At 29.6% G+C, this 18,898-nt stretch overlaps 1 protein-coding gene across 1 annotated transcript; it reads right to left on the bottom strand.

The window, feature by feature from the left end:
- Nucleotides 1–11,762: 11,762 nt before the first annotated feature.
- LOC130961748 (protein ACTIVITY OF BC1 COMPLEX KINASE 3, chloroplastic) lies at nt 11,763–16,431 on the bottom strand. The gene is made up of 8 exons (XM_057887746.1): nt 15,964–16,431; nt 15,636–15,863; nt 14,823–15,158; nt 13,975–14,530; nt 13,568–13,754; nt 12,984–13,350; nt 12,479–12,622; nt 11,763–12,044 (listed from the first exon to the last, which is right to left on the bottom strand). The coding sequence occupies exons 1-7, from the start codon at nt 16,360–16,362 to the stop codon at nt 12,503–12,505; spliced, it is 2,193 nt and encodes a 730-aa protein (XP_057743729.1). The 5' UTR covers nt 16,363–16,431; the 3' UTR covers nt 11,763–12,044; nt 12,479–12,502.
- Nucleotides 16,432–18,898: the final 2,467 nt, after the last annotated feature.

Here is an 18,898-nt window from a genome sequence, read left to right as displayed (position 1 = left end):
GTAAAATATTACAAGATTGCAAAACTTTATTTACTACAGTAGTTGAGGGATGCCCAAGGCGAGCATGCCAAAGAAAGAAATTGGTGTTTCGTGGAACTGAAGCAAGGAAGGCAGCAGCTGATTTGCCTTTGTCTTTTGCTCGAAAGTTAGTAAATCTATATAGGCCTTTCTCAACTGTTCCTTGGAGTATGACCTCCTTGGAGACCTTGCATTTAACAGCACAATGATCATCATGAAACTCAAAGAAGACTTTATTGTCTTTAGCAAATTGATATACACTCAGGAGATTTTTCGAAATTTAAGGCACTAGAAGAAGTTTTGTGAGCAAAAACTGTTTCTTATTCAGATATGAAATAAAAATAGAATTTTCAACATGGCTAATTGACAAACCTGTACCATTTCCAATAGTGACACGTTCTGATCCAACGTATTCAGAATTTTCAATGAAGTTCATTGCATCTGCAGTCATATGATGCGTGGCGCCAGAGTCTGGATACCAATTTGGGTCTTGAAGAGTTGAAGGTGTAGCATAATCAACTTCATTTTGCATTAAGGCACTGGAGTAAGAAAGATTGGCACCAGGACTTTGAGAAACTAAGGAGTTTTCTGTGCGTGAACCTCCTCCAGAGTTAGAATCGTATCTGTACCAGCAAGTGAGAGCAGAATGTCCAAGTTTGTTGCACACTTGACACTGTATTATTCTGAAATTTGTTGTTCCATATCCTTGAGCCTGAGGATGCATAGAATTTGATCTTCCATATCCTTGATGCTAAAATTGCATGTGTCTTCCTCCTCTGCCAAATCTTGAACCGCCTCGTCCACAAAATGGAAACCTTCCTCCACGAAAACCTCCTCTAAAATTGTGATTAGGGTTTTGAACGTGTGCGACATGTGCTTGTACAAATTGTCAGGTCTCTTATACTTGTCTAACAACTCTTCGTGCGCCATTAACAAAGCTTCTAACTCTCCAATTTACACTGGAGGAGACCTAGCAGTTATAGTGGTGATGAATGAGGTGTACTCCTCTGGTAGTCCATTTAAAATAGCGTCTACATGATTAGCGTCATTTATCGTCGCTCCAACACAAATTAAAGAATCTACTACCTTCTTTATCTCTAGCAAGTAATCGCAAATCGAACCTTCTTTCTTCGTGTTTACTAGTTTGTTCTTGAGTTGCCTAATCTTCGCAGTGATCTGTGATGCAAATAAAGTCTCCAATCTTTTTCAGATCTGGTGAGAAAACATACATCCAACCATGCGTGTATTGAATCTCTTGCTCATTGATGCAAGAAGCCAAGTCTTGAGTAGTGCATCCTGTTTCTTCCACGTTGCATATTCTGGATTCACCGTGCCTGAAGCTTCATCTTCGATTGAAAGATGCTTCTTTGAAATTGACTCGCCTGTGATATGATTCAACATTTCGTAACCTTCTATAATAGATTCTACTTGATCTTTTCATGGCAGAAAGTTTTCTTCATCCAATTTCATTGCAATTGGACTTGAGAAAGCTTGAGTAATTTGTGCAATAGTGAGTGATGCAGAAGTCATGGTCACATGGATCTGAGCTCTGATACCATGAAGGTATCAGGCCAGAACTCAATAGAGAGAGAGAGAGACGGAGAAGAAGAGAGAGAGAGCGTTAGAGAAAGAATGATCTGAATTAGAAACTGTGTGTGTAGTTTACAATGATGTGTGTGATTTATATACCCACTAATGTGACTAACACTTCTAACAGACTCTCTACATAACACACTCTCAGCCTAACAAATAGCTAACTAACTATTATTATACACATCATATGCTAACCTCCTTCAAAGATCTAGTCTCTATGATCTATATATAATATCACTACAATAATTTCGGCAAATAACGGCGGTTATGGGACCATATTGCGACGAATTTTAACTGCCGCCAAATATATTGCGGCGGTTAAACCAAACGTTGAAAGATAGGCCGCGGGTAAACGATTAGCGGCGATTTTAGCTAACTGTTGAATAACCACCGCTAAACATCTATAAATTTTGTGGCGGTTAATAACAAATAAACGAAAGAAGAAAAAGCTTTAACAATGTCATGTTACCACAAGGGCAAATGTCTCTTCGATATATATAATGCTAATAATTATATATATCATATGAACACATTTGATTGCCATACAATTTTTTGTTGTATACTTTATATATAATCATAGCTATTATAGGCACCTTATATATTGGGTAAAATGCACAATTAAATTAAATAGATGATCAAATTACACAATTCTACCAAATTGAAAAACATTACCAGGATCTCCCCAAAACGCATTCTTATGTAATTTGAATTAGTCTCATTTAAATTAGACAAACCTAGGGGTGGGAAACGGGCCTGAACCCACTGGGCCGGCCCTCGTAACCCGCCAAAAAAGGTGGGCTGGGCTGGAAAATTGGGACCGCCAAATAGTAAAAGCCCGCTTAACCCGCACTGCTTAAACCGCGGGCTTTGGCGGGGCGGGGGCGGGCTTTCCCGCCGGGCTTAGTATTTTTTAGCAAGGAGGTATTTTTATAATATTTTTTACCAAAACCCAACTTCTTCCAACCCAACTTACAAGAGAATGAAGATGAAAATTGAGTGTTTTGGATTATGTTTATTTTGTTTTAGAGACAATATTTATAATTATGTTTTGGATTATGTTTATTTTACTTTGGGAACAATATCTATAATTATGTTTTGGATGAAAACTTAGTTTATAATTATGTTTATTAGATATTTATAATTACAAAGACTTTAGTGTTTGTGAATATAAAAATTATAATTTGTTTATACTTTTAGAAATTATAATAGTTAAAAGTAAAAAATAAAAGAGATTTTTTTATGTCTTTATATATATTATTTAATATTTAAAAGTGAAAAAAAGGATATTTGGCGGGCTTGGCCCGCCGGCCCGCCAGCCCGCCGTTAGGCGGGGCGGACTGGGATTCTGGGACCGACTCACTAGGCGGGGCGGGCTTCCCCGCTTGCCACCCCTAGACAAACCAACACTAATTCGAATTAGTTCTATTCGAATTAGTAGTAATGCTTGTAATTCGAATTTGTCCAATTTGAATTATGCTTACATGTAGTCTTAGGGTAGTTCGAATTAGGGTGATTCGAATTATGCACGCTAGGACGTCCCTAGTAATTCGAATGGGTCAGCTTCGAATTAATTTTTTACCAAAGTAGATCGAATTAATTTACATCTATTTATATTTGATCCAATCGTATATAAAGAGTACAATAAAGAGTACATTTAATCATAAATAAAAAAATAATTATAAATATTTTTTATAAATTATTAAAAATTAAATATTTTCTAAAAATATTTATTAAAATTTAGAATTTAGTCTTTAATATTTAAAATTAGTGAAATATTTGTTAAAAACATTATATTTTATTAGTCAGTTAGCATTATTGAATCTATTAACCACGATAATATGCAGATGATTGATTGATTTTCATATAAAAATATTTTTATTCTATTTAGTATTTAATTTTGATAAAACATTAATTAGTTTTGAATATAGTTATTATGAATTCTTATATCTAAGAATATAAGTTAAGATTGTTATTTAAAAAAAATTTAAATTTTTTATTTTAATAAATGCTCATCAAATCATTAAAATAAAAAATTATAATTTAAAATTATAATTTTGGTAAAATTATAAAGTTTTGAATTTTTAATGACTTGTATAAAATATTTTTATTTATTATTTTTAATATTTTACAGAAAATATTTATAATTGTTATTTTTAATATTTTACAGAAAATATTTATAATTATTATTTTTAGAAAATGTTTGATTTTTAATTAGTTCAGAGTATGATTTTATTTTCTTCTTTTATATCCATATTTAAATGCAAATTTAAATGTCAATAAAGTAAACAAGAAAATCTTATTGGTAAATTTGTTCACATGAGTTAACATATATAGTTTATTTAACTTGTGAATTTTTTTTAGGTAAAACGAATGTAGCAAAAGTGTTACGAGTTTAAATAACAATAATTTAAACATATGTAGTTTAAGATAGTAGTGTTTACTTAACTAGATTATATCCAGATGGTTATTATTAAAGAAAATATTGCAATATGTGGTAATACGCATTTTGCAGCGGTTTAAACAAAATCGTCGCAAAATATAAAACAATAACTCACCCAACAGTACATATAGCGGTGGTTTTCGAAAAAACGCTGCTAAATACAAGTCTGATTGAAATATAGCGGCGATTCAAGAAAAATTGCCACTAAATGTAGTCTTGATTGAAACCCTAACCAATAACCGCAGCTATATGTGCCACAAGTTGCCGTTTTGCAACAGTTTTATAAAATCGTCGCAAAATTTTTGCCGCTATCTGTCGAAATTATTGTAGTGTATAATAACTATTTTTAAAATGTTATGTGTACACTAAAATTGGTCACTAAAATTAATTATTAGTTAAAATATATATTTAAATATAAATATATATATTAAAAATAAATTCAATTATATATATTTATATATAAATATATTGATAACTGATTTTAATAACTAATTTTAATATATGAATAATATTTTTATTCTCAAATATCACAAATGCCATATATTCCTCAGATGGTACGTAAACAACACTAAATATATGTTTTTTGGAATTGGGATGAAAAGTTAAAACTATTACTAAATAGATTGACAAAGACAAATCATCCAGAACGTTTGGTTGTAATAAATTGCGTCTAGTTAGGCAGTCAATAACATTTGTGGCATATATCTAGGGGCAAAGAAAAAAGAAAATTATAGTAAAAGTTCATCAATTTCAGATTTGATTTTAGAATGAGACATTTTATTTATTTATTTATTTATTTATTTATTTATTCGATTAAGTTTTATTTAAAAATTTATTATTAATCAATAATATATATCAAACAAAATTTGAACATTTGAGTTGTTTGCCATTATTCTTTTTAGGCTTTCAATTAAAATTTTCGTATTGACAAAAATACGTATGTCCTAAAAAATTGATGGTGAAAACTCAAGTGCAGTCGACTTCACGTGAAATTGATATCTGAAAATCGTTAGATAAAAATTTAGTCAAATCAGTCAAATCATTTAATAGTTCTTAGATATAAACTTTACGTGAAATTGACTGCACTTGAGTTTCCACAAAAATCGGTAGGGAATAATAACAATTTGACAAGTGAAGTAATAATTAACGTACTACTTGTTCAACATAAGTTAATTTAAAACGAGACAATGTTTTGATATCTCAAACTTTCATTATTTTACCGAAAAAGTAGAAAAGGGGACACACATGCAATTTGGCAAGCAAAACATATTCCAAGTAATTAAGGAAAGGATTTTCGAGGAGAACAACTAGCAATGTCTTTTATAGCTAACAAAATCAGTGTTCATTATTATAAGTATAGTAGTCTTTGTCTTTTTCTTCATTAGAGTTATTATTTGACTTTGATGATACATGCGCGTACACTAAATGCCTAACAACTATAACAATTTTAAATCATCTTGGCAAAGATGAATAATACTAAAACAAATTACCGCCAAGAGAAACAAACATTAGTAATCAGTTAGGTAGCGTTTGTTTTACAGTATTGGGACATAGACTGAGAGACTGAGACACAGTATCATGTTTGTTGGTTTAGAGACTGGTACTAAAATTTCTGTCTCTGTCTCTAAAATTTCAGTATTTCAGTGCCTCCAAAATGTAGGGACATAAGAGACTGATATTTTAAAAAACAGAGACTGAAACTTTAATAACATTTTATACCTAAAATACTCTCATTTTAATTAATTAATTTCAATTTTATTCTTTGTGCAAATTAAATTAAAATTTTATTCTTGTTTCAATTTTTGTCTCTCACTTGACACCAAATAAATACTAAAACTTATTTCAGTCTCTGTCTCTTAGTTTCTGTCTCTCAATCTCAGTCTTTCAGTATCTGTCTCTCCACCAAACGCTACCTTAGATACTTCCCATTTTTTCATACAAGTGTTTCTCTAATAAGCTAAGCCTTAAGTAGATTTCTATATCCGGCCTATATATATATATATATACTTTTTTTTAATTTCCAAAATATATTTTATAAAACTTTTATTTCAAAGAAACCTAGGTAATCCAGGCGCGGTCATCTTTTAGTTTATTAATGTTTTTTAGAAATATAATTATGTATATACTTATTTTCATTTGTTTAAATTTTTGAACTAAATAATTTCATGATATAATATTAGAATTTCTGTTACTGATAAAGTAAAAACTCTAAAATTTAATTTTTATTATTCAAAATTATTAATATAAAACAAATAAAAAAATTATATAAAATTTATAATAACTCAACAAAAAAATATATTAAAGATATATAACTATTTGTAAAAATGAGAAACAAATTGTGGAAGTGTCGAAGTGGATGACTAACACAAGAAAAAATGAGAAGTTTTACATCATTATATAATAAATAAAGAGCATGGTATAAAATGTTAATTGCAAGGTTAAAATAGGAATTTAACTTGCAGAGCAGTTAAAGTGGGTCAAAGCCTTTATAGAAGAGTAGAAAATGAGTTATATAAGTGGTGAATTCAAGGTTAATAAATTAATTAATTAACCTATTAATTAACTTTACTAAATGTGCAACTCAACTTTAATTTTATTTTATTTTCAATCATATTAAATATATATAAAAAATTAATTTAATTATTAAATTAATTATCTATATAAAATATATATTAAAAATAATATATATAAAATAAATTAAATAATATATAATAATTAATTTGATAACGAATTTTTAGTACTATTTTTGTTTATTTTTTGGTGCAAAACTACTAATTTTTTCGTGTGTGAATAAATGATAATGATATGTATTAAGAGAAGAGGAAAATTAAATGAGAATGGAGGAAGAGGCACATGCATGATATTGAAGGGAGGCAATGGGACCCACGAAGAATTTAAGTTAGGGACAGGAGACAAAGATACATGGAGCATGGCCTCCGTGTTCCTTAATTAAGGAGCATAACCGAGTGACCCAACCGTCATTACCGGCCACAGAGGACACGTGGCACATTCCCCATGGGAACATGTGTAGCCGCCAAATCTTCTACTATCCTATGCTGAAGATGAATCTGAAGATTTGAAGGTGCGTGGTGATGATGCTTATACTTTGCTACATTCACTTCATCATTCCTTCTTTTGTGTTCATTCCTTCTTCAAATTAGTAGTTGGTCAAAATCTGGGGGTGCTCTTTCTGAATCTTTGGATTGCATATATTTGGATTGAGAATTTTTATGTTTGAATAATTCGATTTAGAATAAATAGATAAGGTGCAGTTTGGTTTCGAACGTAATCTGCGAAAAACGGTTTACGTTCATTCCCAAACTATGAGTCAATTTATATAGTTTATAAAAAAATGCATTTTGGTATTCATTTTGTAAAATGTGTATTCTGATAAAATTGAAAGTCAAATTATTTATTTTGGTAAATGATCCTATTTATTAGATATAAGCAGTTAAATTATAAATCTTAAATTTTAATGATGAAAAAAAAAATATTAGTCAAATAAAAAATATTAAAATTTTTAGACTTTACAATTCTGTAACCACCCATATTAAATCGATAAAAAAATATATGAAAATAGAAATGTATCTAAATTCATTAACATAAATAAAAGAATTTGGTTCTATCTTATAATTCTTTATTTTAGGCTGAACAATAACTCTTTAATAGGATAAAAATTACAAAATAATTTTGGTATACTAAATGCTAAAATTCTATTTATATTTAATTATTAGTTCTCATCAAATTTTAAAAGTTTAAATAAAATAAATATTAATTTTATTTTTATTAGATTCAAATCAACAAATAATTTTAGTTTATTCTTTTTATTACTTAAACTAACGATGAGATCAACTTATATAAATCAAAATATAAAATAACTAGTATGATTATACTTAATTTATATACATGTATATAGTCCCCAAAACAGATTAGACGACATAAAATTTCCTAACAAAAAGAAGTTAGATATAAACACTAAGATGAATTTCATATTAGTAGTTAGATTATGATTTGTGAATATGACATTGTTAAAATGATCCACCGACCATCAATGTTTTAGAATTTATAATACCAATTATATAATGTAAAAATATTATATCTATCGTTTCTTCGTCAATGGCTATGGTCCAAATTAAAGAAATATTTCCTTTATGGAATGAGCAATGCTTTTGGAATCTTTTATCTAAAACAAGGATTTAAGAAATTTAGAAAAGAAGGAGAAAATTGATTGAAGTTGACTAATAAGTAAAAAAATATTATATCTATCGTTTCTTCGTCAATGGCTGGTCCAAATTAAAGAAATTTCCTTTATGGAATGAGCAATGCTTTTGGAATCTTTTATCTAAAACAAGGATTTAAGAAATTTAGAAAAGAAGGAGAAAATTGATTGAAGTTGACTAATAAGTAATAAAGAATTGATTTGTTATATTTTCTCAAAAAAAAAAAATTATCTTGCTTACTAACGTACCCTAAAATTCTATCAAAATTGTAATACGGTATTGTAAATAGTTCATCAAGGTTACTTAGGTTGTGTTTGGCTTTTCTTCATGTTTATCAAAGATATAAATACGATAACACATGTTTATTATGTGGTTAGTGAGACATGAACTAACACACGATACAATATATATACACGAACATGCTACATCTATATTAAAATTAGCTATTAAAATTAATCACTAATATAAAATATATAAAATATAAAATATATATTAAAAATAAATTAAATAATACATATATTTATACATAAATATATAATAAATACTTTTAATAACTGATTTTAGTATACAAATAACATTTTATATATATATATATATAATAAATATATAATAAATACTTTTAATAACTGATTTTAGTATACAAATAACATTTTATATATATATATATATATATATATATATCCAAAAGTTGAGATACAAATATTAGACCTGAGGCGTAATTTTTTATTATAATTTTGTCCCTTAAAAATGATTAAAATTCTCTCATTGCCTTCAATACCAACAACTTTTTCTTTATTAAGGACAAAATTGGTTTTAATAACAAATGTGTTCATCTCCTTTTAAACAATTTAAACAACCAAACAGACAACATTATTATGTGCATCTATGTATATGTATGTCTTTATATTTATAGTTTTTTTTTTTGTTATTTTATATTTATGTCTTTATTTATTTATTTAATTTATTTTTTTGGGTCATATATCTTTATTACTTCTTTTTGGTATTGGTCTTTATTATTTTAAAGCGGTAATCAAACACAACCTTATGGACCTTTTTTTCATCATTCCCTGTTTTTTTGTCAAAGAATTATTTTTTCTTTTGGGCATAGACCTAGACCTCAAACAATGTATCAGTGATGAAAAGCCCTATCTACGTTTTTTAATGGGAATAGTACAGCCCATTAGAGGCGTTCAATAAAAATAAAATAAATAGACAGCTGAGACTTTAGTCCAAGTGACAAATTATGTGTCTCTTAATACTGTACTTAAATTTGAAATTATGCAAAGGCTAAGTAGTGGATAGAAACCGTTAAATGTTGGTTGTGTGAGTGTATAATATGAGTGAATTTGTGATGTAATGTTTAAAATTGGATGTTGTCTAATTTATTTTTAAAAAAATAAAAATAAAAATAAAACAGAAGTTGGAGAACTAGAGTACTAGACTCGGTGATTGAATGCAGAAATTAATTTTAAAATGGGACTGATTAAAGTGTAATGTATTAAAATGATATTAGGGAGTGATTTATGCTGACACAGGATCCTTCTTCTTGCATGGTGTGAGAAAGCCTAAAGCTATCATTCATATGTCTAAGTTGATCTGCTTTTTATAAACAGCAAAAATATTTTTTCCAGACTGTCAAAAAAAAAAAAAAAGAAGAAGAAGTTTCTCGCAAATTGCAAAATACATAAATAAATAATGCTTTCTAAAATTCATACTCTCACATACCACATTTTGAGGTGTTACATCAAATTTAGATCTTTATCTAAATTTTAACTATGTTAAATTTATATATAAAAAATTAGTTATTAAATTAGTTATTTACATAGAATACATGTTGAAAAAATAAACTACATATTAAAAATAAATTAAACAACAAATGTATTTATACATAAATACATAATGAATAATTTTATGGTTGATTTTTCATGTGAAAGTAGTATTTTTTTTTTTAATTTTTTAGTGGATTCGATGTTTTTTTTTTTTGAGGAATGTTAAAAAATTATTAAAATTTATTATTTTTTGTCATTATTTAGCCATCAATATTAAAAAGTAAAAATGTTATTCGTATACTAAAATCAGCCATTAAAATCAGTCACCAATATATTTATGTACAAATATATATGTGGTTTAATTTAGTAATTGACTTTGGTATACATGTAGCATAGTCGTATAAAAATATGAGATAAAATATATTGTTAGATTATTAGATTTAAAAAAAATTAAATTAATAACTAAGTGGTGGCTTAAAATAATAAATTTTGATAGTTTCTAACCATTTTTTTTTCAACTCACTCATTGCCCAGTCATAAAGCACACAACATTTTGAGTTGTCACAATGTTGTACAACAAGGACTATGCAAATATACGTCATAAGGCACTACTCATACATGTGTTGCTGCCTTGCTGAAATGCAGAATAATGAAGGGTGAAGACACATGTTTTGGCAATTTCCCATGGAAGAACCTTCTCTTTATATGTATTATGATATGAGAGAGATTCATCCATTGTCTCCTTCTTCCTTGTAGTGTAGTTGTTGAAGTTCTTGTACAATCATATTGAAAGATACTTCTCAACTCTCCCACATACTTTTACTATGCTTTTTAAGTTTTTAAGATTAAACTATGTACAAGCTAAGTTTTCTCCAATTAGATACTACTGTCATGCATCTATTGATTTGGATAGTGGAAATAGAAGATTGGAGTGTGATCATCATAATCTTTAGTGAAAATGACATAGCCATACTTCATTGCTTCAAGTTTGCACATTTAGGTAGTGTTTGTTTTTAAAGACTCGACTTAAACAGAAACTAAGACTCAGTATTGTGTTTAATAACATTTCTTTGAGATTTGTTGGAGACGCAAAGAATTGAAATTTTAATAACATTTCTTTTCAAAAATACCTTCATTTAACTTTTCAAATTCTAAATTTACTCTAAAAACCTCCATATTTATCTTAAATTAACATAATACTGAGACATAACTCATTTTAGTATATTTTACGCCAAACACAATACAAAGACTTAATTTAGTCTCAATCTTTCAGTTTTAATCTCCCTTCCGTACTTACATTTTTAGTGTTAAAAATACATATTCATTTAAATACTTGTTCTATTGCATAATTGAGTCATGCTATATGACAGCAATTTTAACCAACAAATAACTAACATAAAAAAGGGTGAAAATGAAATTATTGCTACTTGACTAAAAATATGTTACCTGTGCAAATTGTTGTATAATTTTTTTGACATTAAATTGTGTTCACACAATTTTGATCTTTCCATCTCTAATCTCAGATTTAATAGATATTTCAAATGGTCACAATTACATAAATTATTTGAATCCAAGTTAAGTGCCACTGTGCCAGTACTGCTAAAGGCTCCATACTTTGAAATTTGAATACATAATGGCAGCATTAAATCATAGTTATTCTTATTCTTATAACAGCAAAGGGGTCCAAGTTAAAATAAAACTTAAAAACAACATATTTTTTCTTTAAAAAAAGAAGGGACCAAAGAGCAATTTTCTTGCGAATTTCTATTATCATATAATTATTATAATTATTTGTTGATGCCGATCAAGATGATGCAACATCAATAATGATGAGTAATATATACACCTTTTTGGACCAGGATATAAAAATAACAAACAACAAAATCAAACAATTTTGCCAAGAATCAACTTCTTACTTTCTTCTTTCTTTTTTTCCTTTCTTTTCTTTGTTTTTTTCCCCCTTAGTGTTAGGAATGAACTTCTATGTTCCCTGTCCACAATAACCTGACCAAATAAAGAGACAACAAAAATATTAGCAAAAGCTACAACAAAATATCATAGACCTGTTCGCAATCTGGCTCCCAAGTGCATGATATGAATCGTTCACGAGATAATCTGGCTCATATGCATACAGTTGTTTTCATGAAAAGTTGATAGTTGAGAACTATTAAAAGATTTGATATGTTTGGCTAACCTATCATTTAACGGTTTTCAACTATCAACTTCACATAAAGACAACAATATGTAAATTTCCACGTTATTAATGTAGTTTCTAATCAAATCTAAAACCATTGATTTTCTCATCAACTGATTCGGACACTAAACTTTACTCTCTAAAGTGCAACTTGCATTCGACAAGAGCCAAATCAATACTAATTAATAAGATCATATCAGTACAAACTCTTAAATAGCCTAGAGCAGGATGAATAATCGTTCACCTAGACTTTCCGGTGATGCGAAATCTACGACGACGATGATGTTTGCACTCGGAGTACTTGCTGGAGAAAGCGTGCTGCAAGGCGTTGAGTGATACCACCCACGACACGCCCCCCAAGTCTGCGAGCCTCAGGTTGCTGAAGGACCTGTTCATAGTAAAATATTAATGTAGAAAGTTACTATGAGAGCCAAAAACTGATTGAAAATCCAATTGAACAAATCACTCGAACAAGTACCAAGTAAATTTCAAATTTTTTCTATTTCTATATATCCATTTCATTGAATATATTCGTAATGTTCCTCCAACTTACTTCGAGTCTCACAGAACGATGAAATAAGAATTCTCTACCAAAAGAAAAAAAGGATTGCTCCTTCAAATTTATTGTAAACAATCATAATGACATAAAAGATGGTAAAGACACCAAAAGACACAAGTCCAAAAATAAAAAAGAACGAAAAGAAAAATAGTATCCGAAATACAATGATGAGGCAAGCTTGAGATCTTACCTGTAGTATTGGTAGCAAAAGAGCTGGTTCGAAATCATTAGAGGTTCTCAGAAGTCCCCATACCCTAATCACTTGATCCCTTAGCTCTATCATACTTTGCAATTCAGTTTCTGACATTGCAAGGGGTCCATTGGCATTAGCACTGAAAACAAGGTTCCTCATAAAGTCAGGAAGAGCCTGGTATGTTGAGGAAATAGTGCCAATAGTAAAAGCTTCGGATACGCGAACGGCCTCTTTGATTACTAGAGTCCTTAGCTCTTCACCATCTGGACTTAATAATACCTTCAGAACAGGTTGTAGAGCCTCTTTCGCTGAGAAATCTCGGTCCTTCTTCCCTTGAGCTAGCAGGTTTTCAAGTCTATTCCATCTGCACTTAGACTAGATCAATGAATATTCCAGCATACGTAATAAAACAATATTATACTAATATAGGAGACAGAAATTAAAGACAGAAAAATACATGGCTATATTATTCTAACCGTTTATTATTTAATAATAGTTACTTTTGTTGATTGTGGCAATATATGATTGGATATACGACCATATTCAACCAGTGATAGATCAAAATAGTGGAGACTACAAACCTGAATTTTGCATCCTTGAACAGCAACTCAATAAGAGCATCTCTTAGATAGGGATTTGGGTCTGTTAGGAGCCTCTTAGCAAAATATGGGTATGAAGCAGCAAGCACCTTAAAATTCGGATCAGCATAAAGGGCTAAACCTTCTAAGACAGTGAGAGACCTCAATATTAATGCATAGTATGCCGGCACTGTCAATGGAAGGGACCAAGAAAACATTAAACAAAAGCAACTGATTAGACTTGCAAGAAGACAGGAACAAACAGCTGGTTTTCATATAAGTCCACAACTATATCACTCCTCCAAGATTGAAAATGGAAGTTGCCAAATAAATTATTATACCTTTTCATGTCTAACATTTGTAGTTAAAATGATAAGAAATTGAAACTTGAAAGGCATAAATGATCTTACCATTAAATGGATATTGATACAAAACATTTCCCAGACCATCCACTAGTGTTTTGAAGTTAAGCTCGCTCACGGTATAATTAAGTGCATCATCGAAAAAGTCGCGAAGTGCCGGTACAATTGGAGACACATCAACATCACTTGACAAGAAATCAAGAGCATAATAATCACGAGCCATAGCCTCATAGTCCCGGTTAACCAAGTGAACAACATGACCAATTATGGCAAATCTTGCTTCTTCTGGTGTCTCGCTCATCATCCCGAAATCTAGAAAAGCAAGCTTTCCCTCGGGTGTTGCCAAGAGATTCCCAGGATGAGGATCTGCATGGAAATATCCATACTCAAGTAGTTGTCTAAGGCTGCACTGAATGCCGGCGTTCACCAAATCCAAGACCTTTAATCCTTGTTTCTCAATTGCTTCTTGCTCGTTGAGTTTTACTCCATCAACCCATTCCATTGTCAGTACTTTAGCACTTGTGTAGTCCCAGAAAACATCGGGGACGAAAATATCCTGCTTGTCGGCATACAATTTTTTGAACCTCCTTGCATTTTGTCCCTCCTGCAGGAACCTGTCAAAATTAACACTCAATCCTAAACAAAAAAGACTTGGATTACAAATATGTCTTCTTAATCCATCGATGATTGAGGCACACACCAGATTAAGATCTTACAAAGAAAGAAGGCTCGGTCATACATTCTTACCTTCTGCTTGTGCATTAGGCAAATAGTCCACCACTTACTTTTGTTTAGCCTTTCTTCGAAAAAGGAAAACCAAGATGCTTAAATTGATAATAGATGTATGCTTAGCTACAACTAGAATACAAATTTAGATATTTGACAGAAAAACTAACCTGCACATAGTTAAGCTCTTGAAATACCCTCCGTGCAAATTCGTCAATAAGTGCAACAACATTGGTGGTTATTACATCCACATATTTATTTATAAGAAACCCTAGGCCTCTTATAAGGTAGAAATCCAATCCAATAGCTTCCTCTATACCAGGGCGTTGCACCTTTACGGCAACAAGTTTCCCAGAGTACTTCAGCCGAGCCTTGTAAACTTGGCCTAAACTGGCTGCTGCTATGGGTGACGGAGATATAGTCGAGTAGATAGATTCGAGGGATAGTCCTAATTCTTCCTCAATGCATGCAAAGGCATCCACATCAGGAAATGTCGGCAAACCATCCTGATCAATAACAAAAATGACCGATACAACCTAAGTACCACTATCTCATAACTCACACAGTTCACACTTCACACACTCCTCCTTTCATAATAGAAACATAATAGACTAATCAAAATTAGTGAAGAAATTTCATTGCATATTTTAATGTCTTATAAGAGCACATTCATCCAAATTATGTGCTAAAGAGCTTTATAATACATATGCAGCATATTTGACATCAGACACTCAACCAAATCAAAATTCTCATCAATGACATTGCTAACTCAATAAATCCCTAGAAATCCATGATGTATGCATACTGTATGCATATCTGCATCAAATGCAACTACCTTAAACTACTTAAATTTGTGCATATTATTGCAGCATAGCAGGAAACATTCTTTACATAACAGAATAGTCTCAAAGAGATTTGCAATTGAAACATATATATTTAAAAAAAGAATGAAATTTCAAAAGAGGAGAATAGTAATACAATACTTGAAGTTCAGAGAGCTCTTCCAAATACTCAGGTGGACACAAATCAGGTCTAGTAGACAATCCCTGACCCAATTTCACAAAAGTAGGTCCCAATCTAGTGAATATGTTCCTAAGCTCAATTGCACGAATCCTCTTATTCTGATCAAGCGTCCCATTCCTTTGGTCAATGAAAAGCTTCAACGCAAAAGTACCCAAAGCACTCAGAATCTGAAAGGTCCTTCCCACCACCTACACCAACAACCAAGAAAAGGGGTTAAATTGCCAATCAATTCACAAAATCAAGCCATACCCAGAATTTATATTGCCAAAAAGATTCAAACTTTGGAACCTTGAAGGGTCGTGATTTGTATCTGGAGGCAATGAGTTCAGGGGTGTATAGAGTGGCATTGGAAGCACGTGCCATGGCTCTTGCTTCGGCTTGAAGGTCATCAGCACGGTCAGCAGGGAGTGCAAGAACCTTCACTGATGGTTGTGGTGGCCGTGGTGGTGGCGCAGCTGAGGTTGGTGGTGGTGGTGGTGGTGTTGCTTCCACGAGTGCAGCACGTGGTTGTTGTGGATTCAGCCATGTTAAGCTTCTGGTTCTGGTTATGGTTCTTTTGGGTCTGAAAGAGTTTGTTTTTGTGGTGAATTTTGAGAAGGAAATGGAAGCATGGTAAGAAGAAGAAGGAGAAGAAGAAGAAGAAGAGGGTTTGGGAGAAGAAACCAAAGGTGCTGAAACTGTAGCCATGGATACTTGGATAGTGGGTTGTTTCCTACACAGGAAAAAAGCCAAATTGACCCAAATTGAATGTTTGAGCAAATGGGAATTACCAACTCAGAAATTATATTATTCTTATTAATATTAAATAATACAAATAAGAACTCCAACGTGTAATGTAATAACTTTTAGAAGTGCTCTTAAAAAAATAACAAGTGCTGTATTTTTTTAATTAATTTACTATTAAAAATAAAAAATAAAACATTATAAATTTTAAATTTAAAAGGAGTGCAGTACTCTTTATCTAATAAAAAATATTTAAATATGAGTTATTATTTTATGATAAGACAAAAATTAAATTATTGGTACTTAATAAACAGAAAAAAAATATTTATAATTCAATAGTGATTAATTTTTTATTTTATTATTTTGTTAATTTAAAAGCTCTAAGTCATTAGTTCAATATACAAAATATAGGATGTTCATATATTTAGAATGAGTCTTACCAATGACACCTTTTTAAATTATTCAAGACAAATAAAAGCTTAATTTTTCTTTTACAAATAACAAATTTATATATATATATATATATATATATATATATTATATATATATATATATATATATATATATATATATTATTGTAGTTGTGGGGTAAATATGCCTTAAAGGAAAGAAAAATGACAAACAATATTTTCAGTAAAGTCCATATATTTGAATCCCAATAATAATGATTAAGTGCTATAGTCTATGTGAACCTCCTAATTTTCATTAATCACCATTTATTTACATAATATCTGCTTTGTAGCACTAATTTTAATTACTTTCAGTACATACGATGAGTAAGTAAACATTTAAACCTTATTTATTATCTTTTGTACAAGTATTTAGTATCATTAAATTAATAATTTAATTCACTAAAAATACATAAATAATATTTATTATCTTTTCTATCTCATTCTTTGCTTTTCAAATAGAACTTTTAGTTTAAATGTTTAATTGCTTAAACTAACATAAAAAAAAAAAAAAAACCTTTTTTGTTTACATATTTGCAAGCACTACGGCAGTTAGAGTTTCAAAGATATTTCAAGGAAGCTCTAGATTTTTGTCTTCTTTTTTTTTTTCTTTTTTGTTTTGGTTTTCAGAAAATTTATGGCATGCAACTAACGTTCTTGTTCCGTGGCCGACAAATAGTTAGAGTCGTGTACACTTTGTGGGTTGTAATGTTGCCAAGGATCAACATCAACTACCTCTCATTCGGATATTATAAGAAAAACAAAATGTTTTAGATTCTGTATTTTGTAGTTTTTTAAGGCGTCAAACTTCAATTACACTAGGAACACACATGCCTAATGAAGTAACTAAACCTATGTTGTAATGCATGTTTATTAGTAGAGAATTATCATGCGTTTCACTCCCCTATTTTCATCTCAATTCTCATCATGTTATTTAGGACTCATTTATTGTTTATTTTAATTACTTTTTTTACAACATTAATACTAAAAACTAAATATAAAATTAAACTTGTTAAATTATTTAATTTGTTGATGTGATATTAATTTTACTAGCTCAAATATACGAGGTTGACTAGGGAATTTTTTCTTAGTTAATATCAACTAATTTTTTTAAAATTATATTTTTATTCTAAAAAATAATAAAATTATGTTTTTTTTATTTTTATCTCTTATTTATAATTTTTCATTAGAAAATTTTAAAAACTGAAAATATTAAAGATAAACATAAAAACATAAACTAAAAGCATTCTAATGGTTTTCATGTTCCAACAAGGAAGGATTATATTGAAAGAAAAATAAAAGTGAACTAAAATTGGAAAGGGGAAAGTGACCATTAATTTGAGAGTTTTGAGTCCAAGTTTGGTGCCCAATCAATTGAAGCCTATTTCCGGTTAGCACAGTACTTATTTCATCACATACTAATGGACTTTGTTTGCCCAAAAACATTAGCACCATGTGCAATACATTAATATAAAAAAGATATATATTTTAAGAAATAGACAAAAGTCATGTACTTTCTTTAGTTTATTTTGTGGATTCCACTTGACAAAATTTCTTAGTTTATGGATTGTCTATATAGTCTGAGTTTGATATGAGATTGGTATTTACTTAGTTTTGTACATAAATAATGTTATATCGTCAGTAAATATTATTATTTTTTATCAGTATTTAATCAGTAATAATTTGTATTTATATTTATAAAAAATTTACACATAAAAAATATATAATTTATACTTGTATTTACTAAAATTTAACATATATAAATTAATAGAGTTTGTATCCAAATTATTTAAAAATTTATATACATAAATTAATAAAATTTATTTATTAAAAATAATTTAATATTTATATTAGCCAACTAATTACTAAAAATTGTTAGGCCAAAAGAATTTCGCTTTGTACAATCCCTTCTACCATTGAAATAATAAATATGAGATTTAATTTACGTTTCATTTCACACAAGGTTATCCTATTTCTCTCTCTTATTTCTTTCTTTTTCTTTTTTCTCTTTTTTTTTTTTTTTTTTGTCATACACACAACACAGTTGGACT

The sequence above is a fragment of the Arachis stenosperma genome, chromosome 2 (assembly GCF_014773155.1).
Source record: "Arachis stenosperma cultivar V10309 chromosome 2, arast.V10309.gnm1.PFL2, whole genome shotgun sequence".
NCBI lineage: Eukaryota > Viridiplantae > Streptophyta > Magnoliopsida > Fabales > Fabaceae > Arachis > Arachis stenosperma.
Note: the sequence above shows the minus strand (reverse complement) of the source record. Positions and strands in the feature narration are given on the sequence as shown.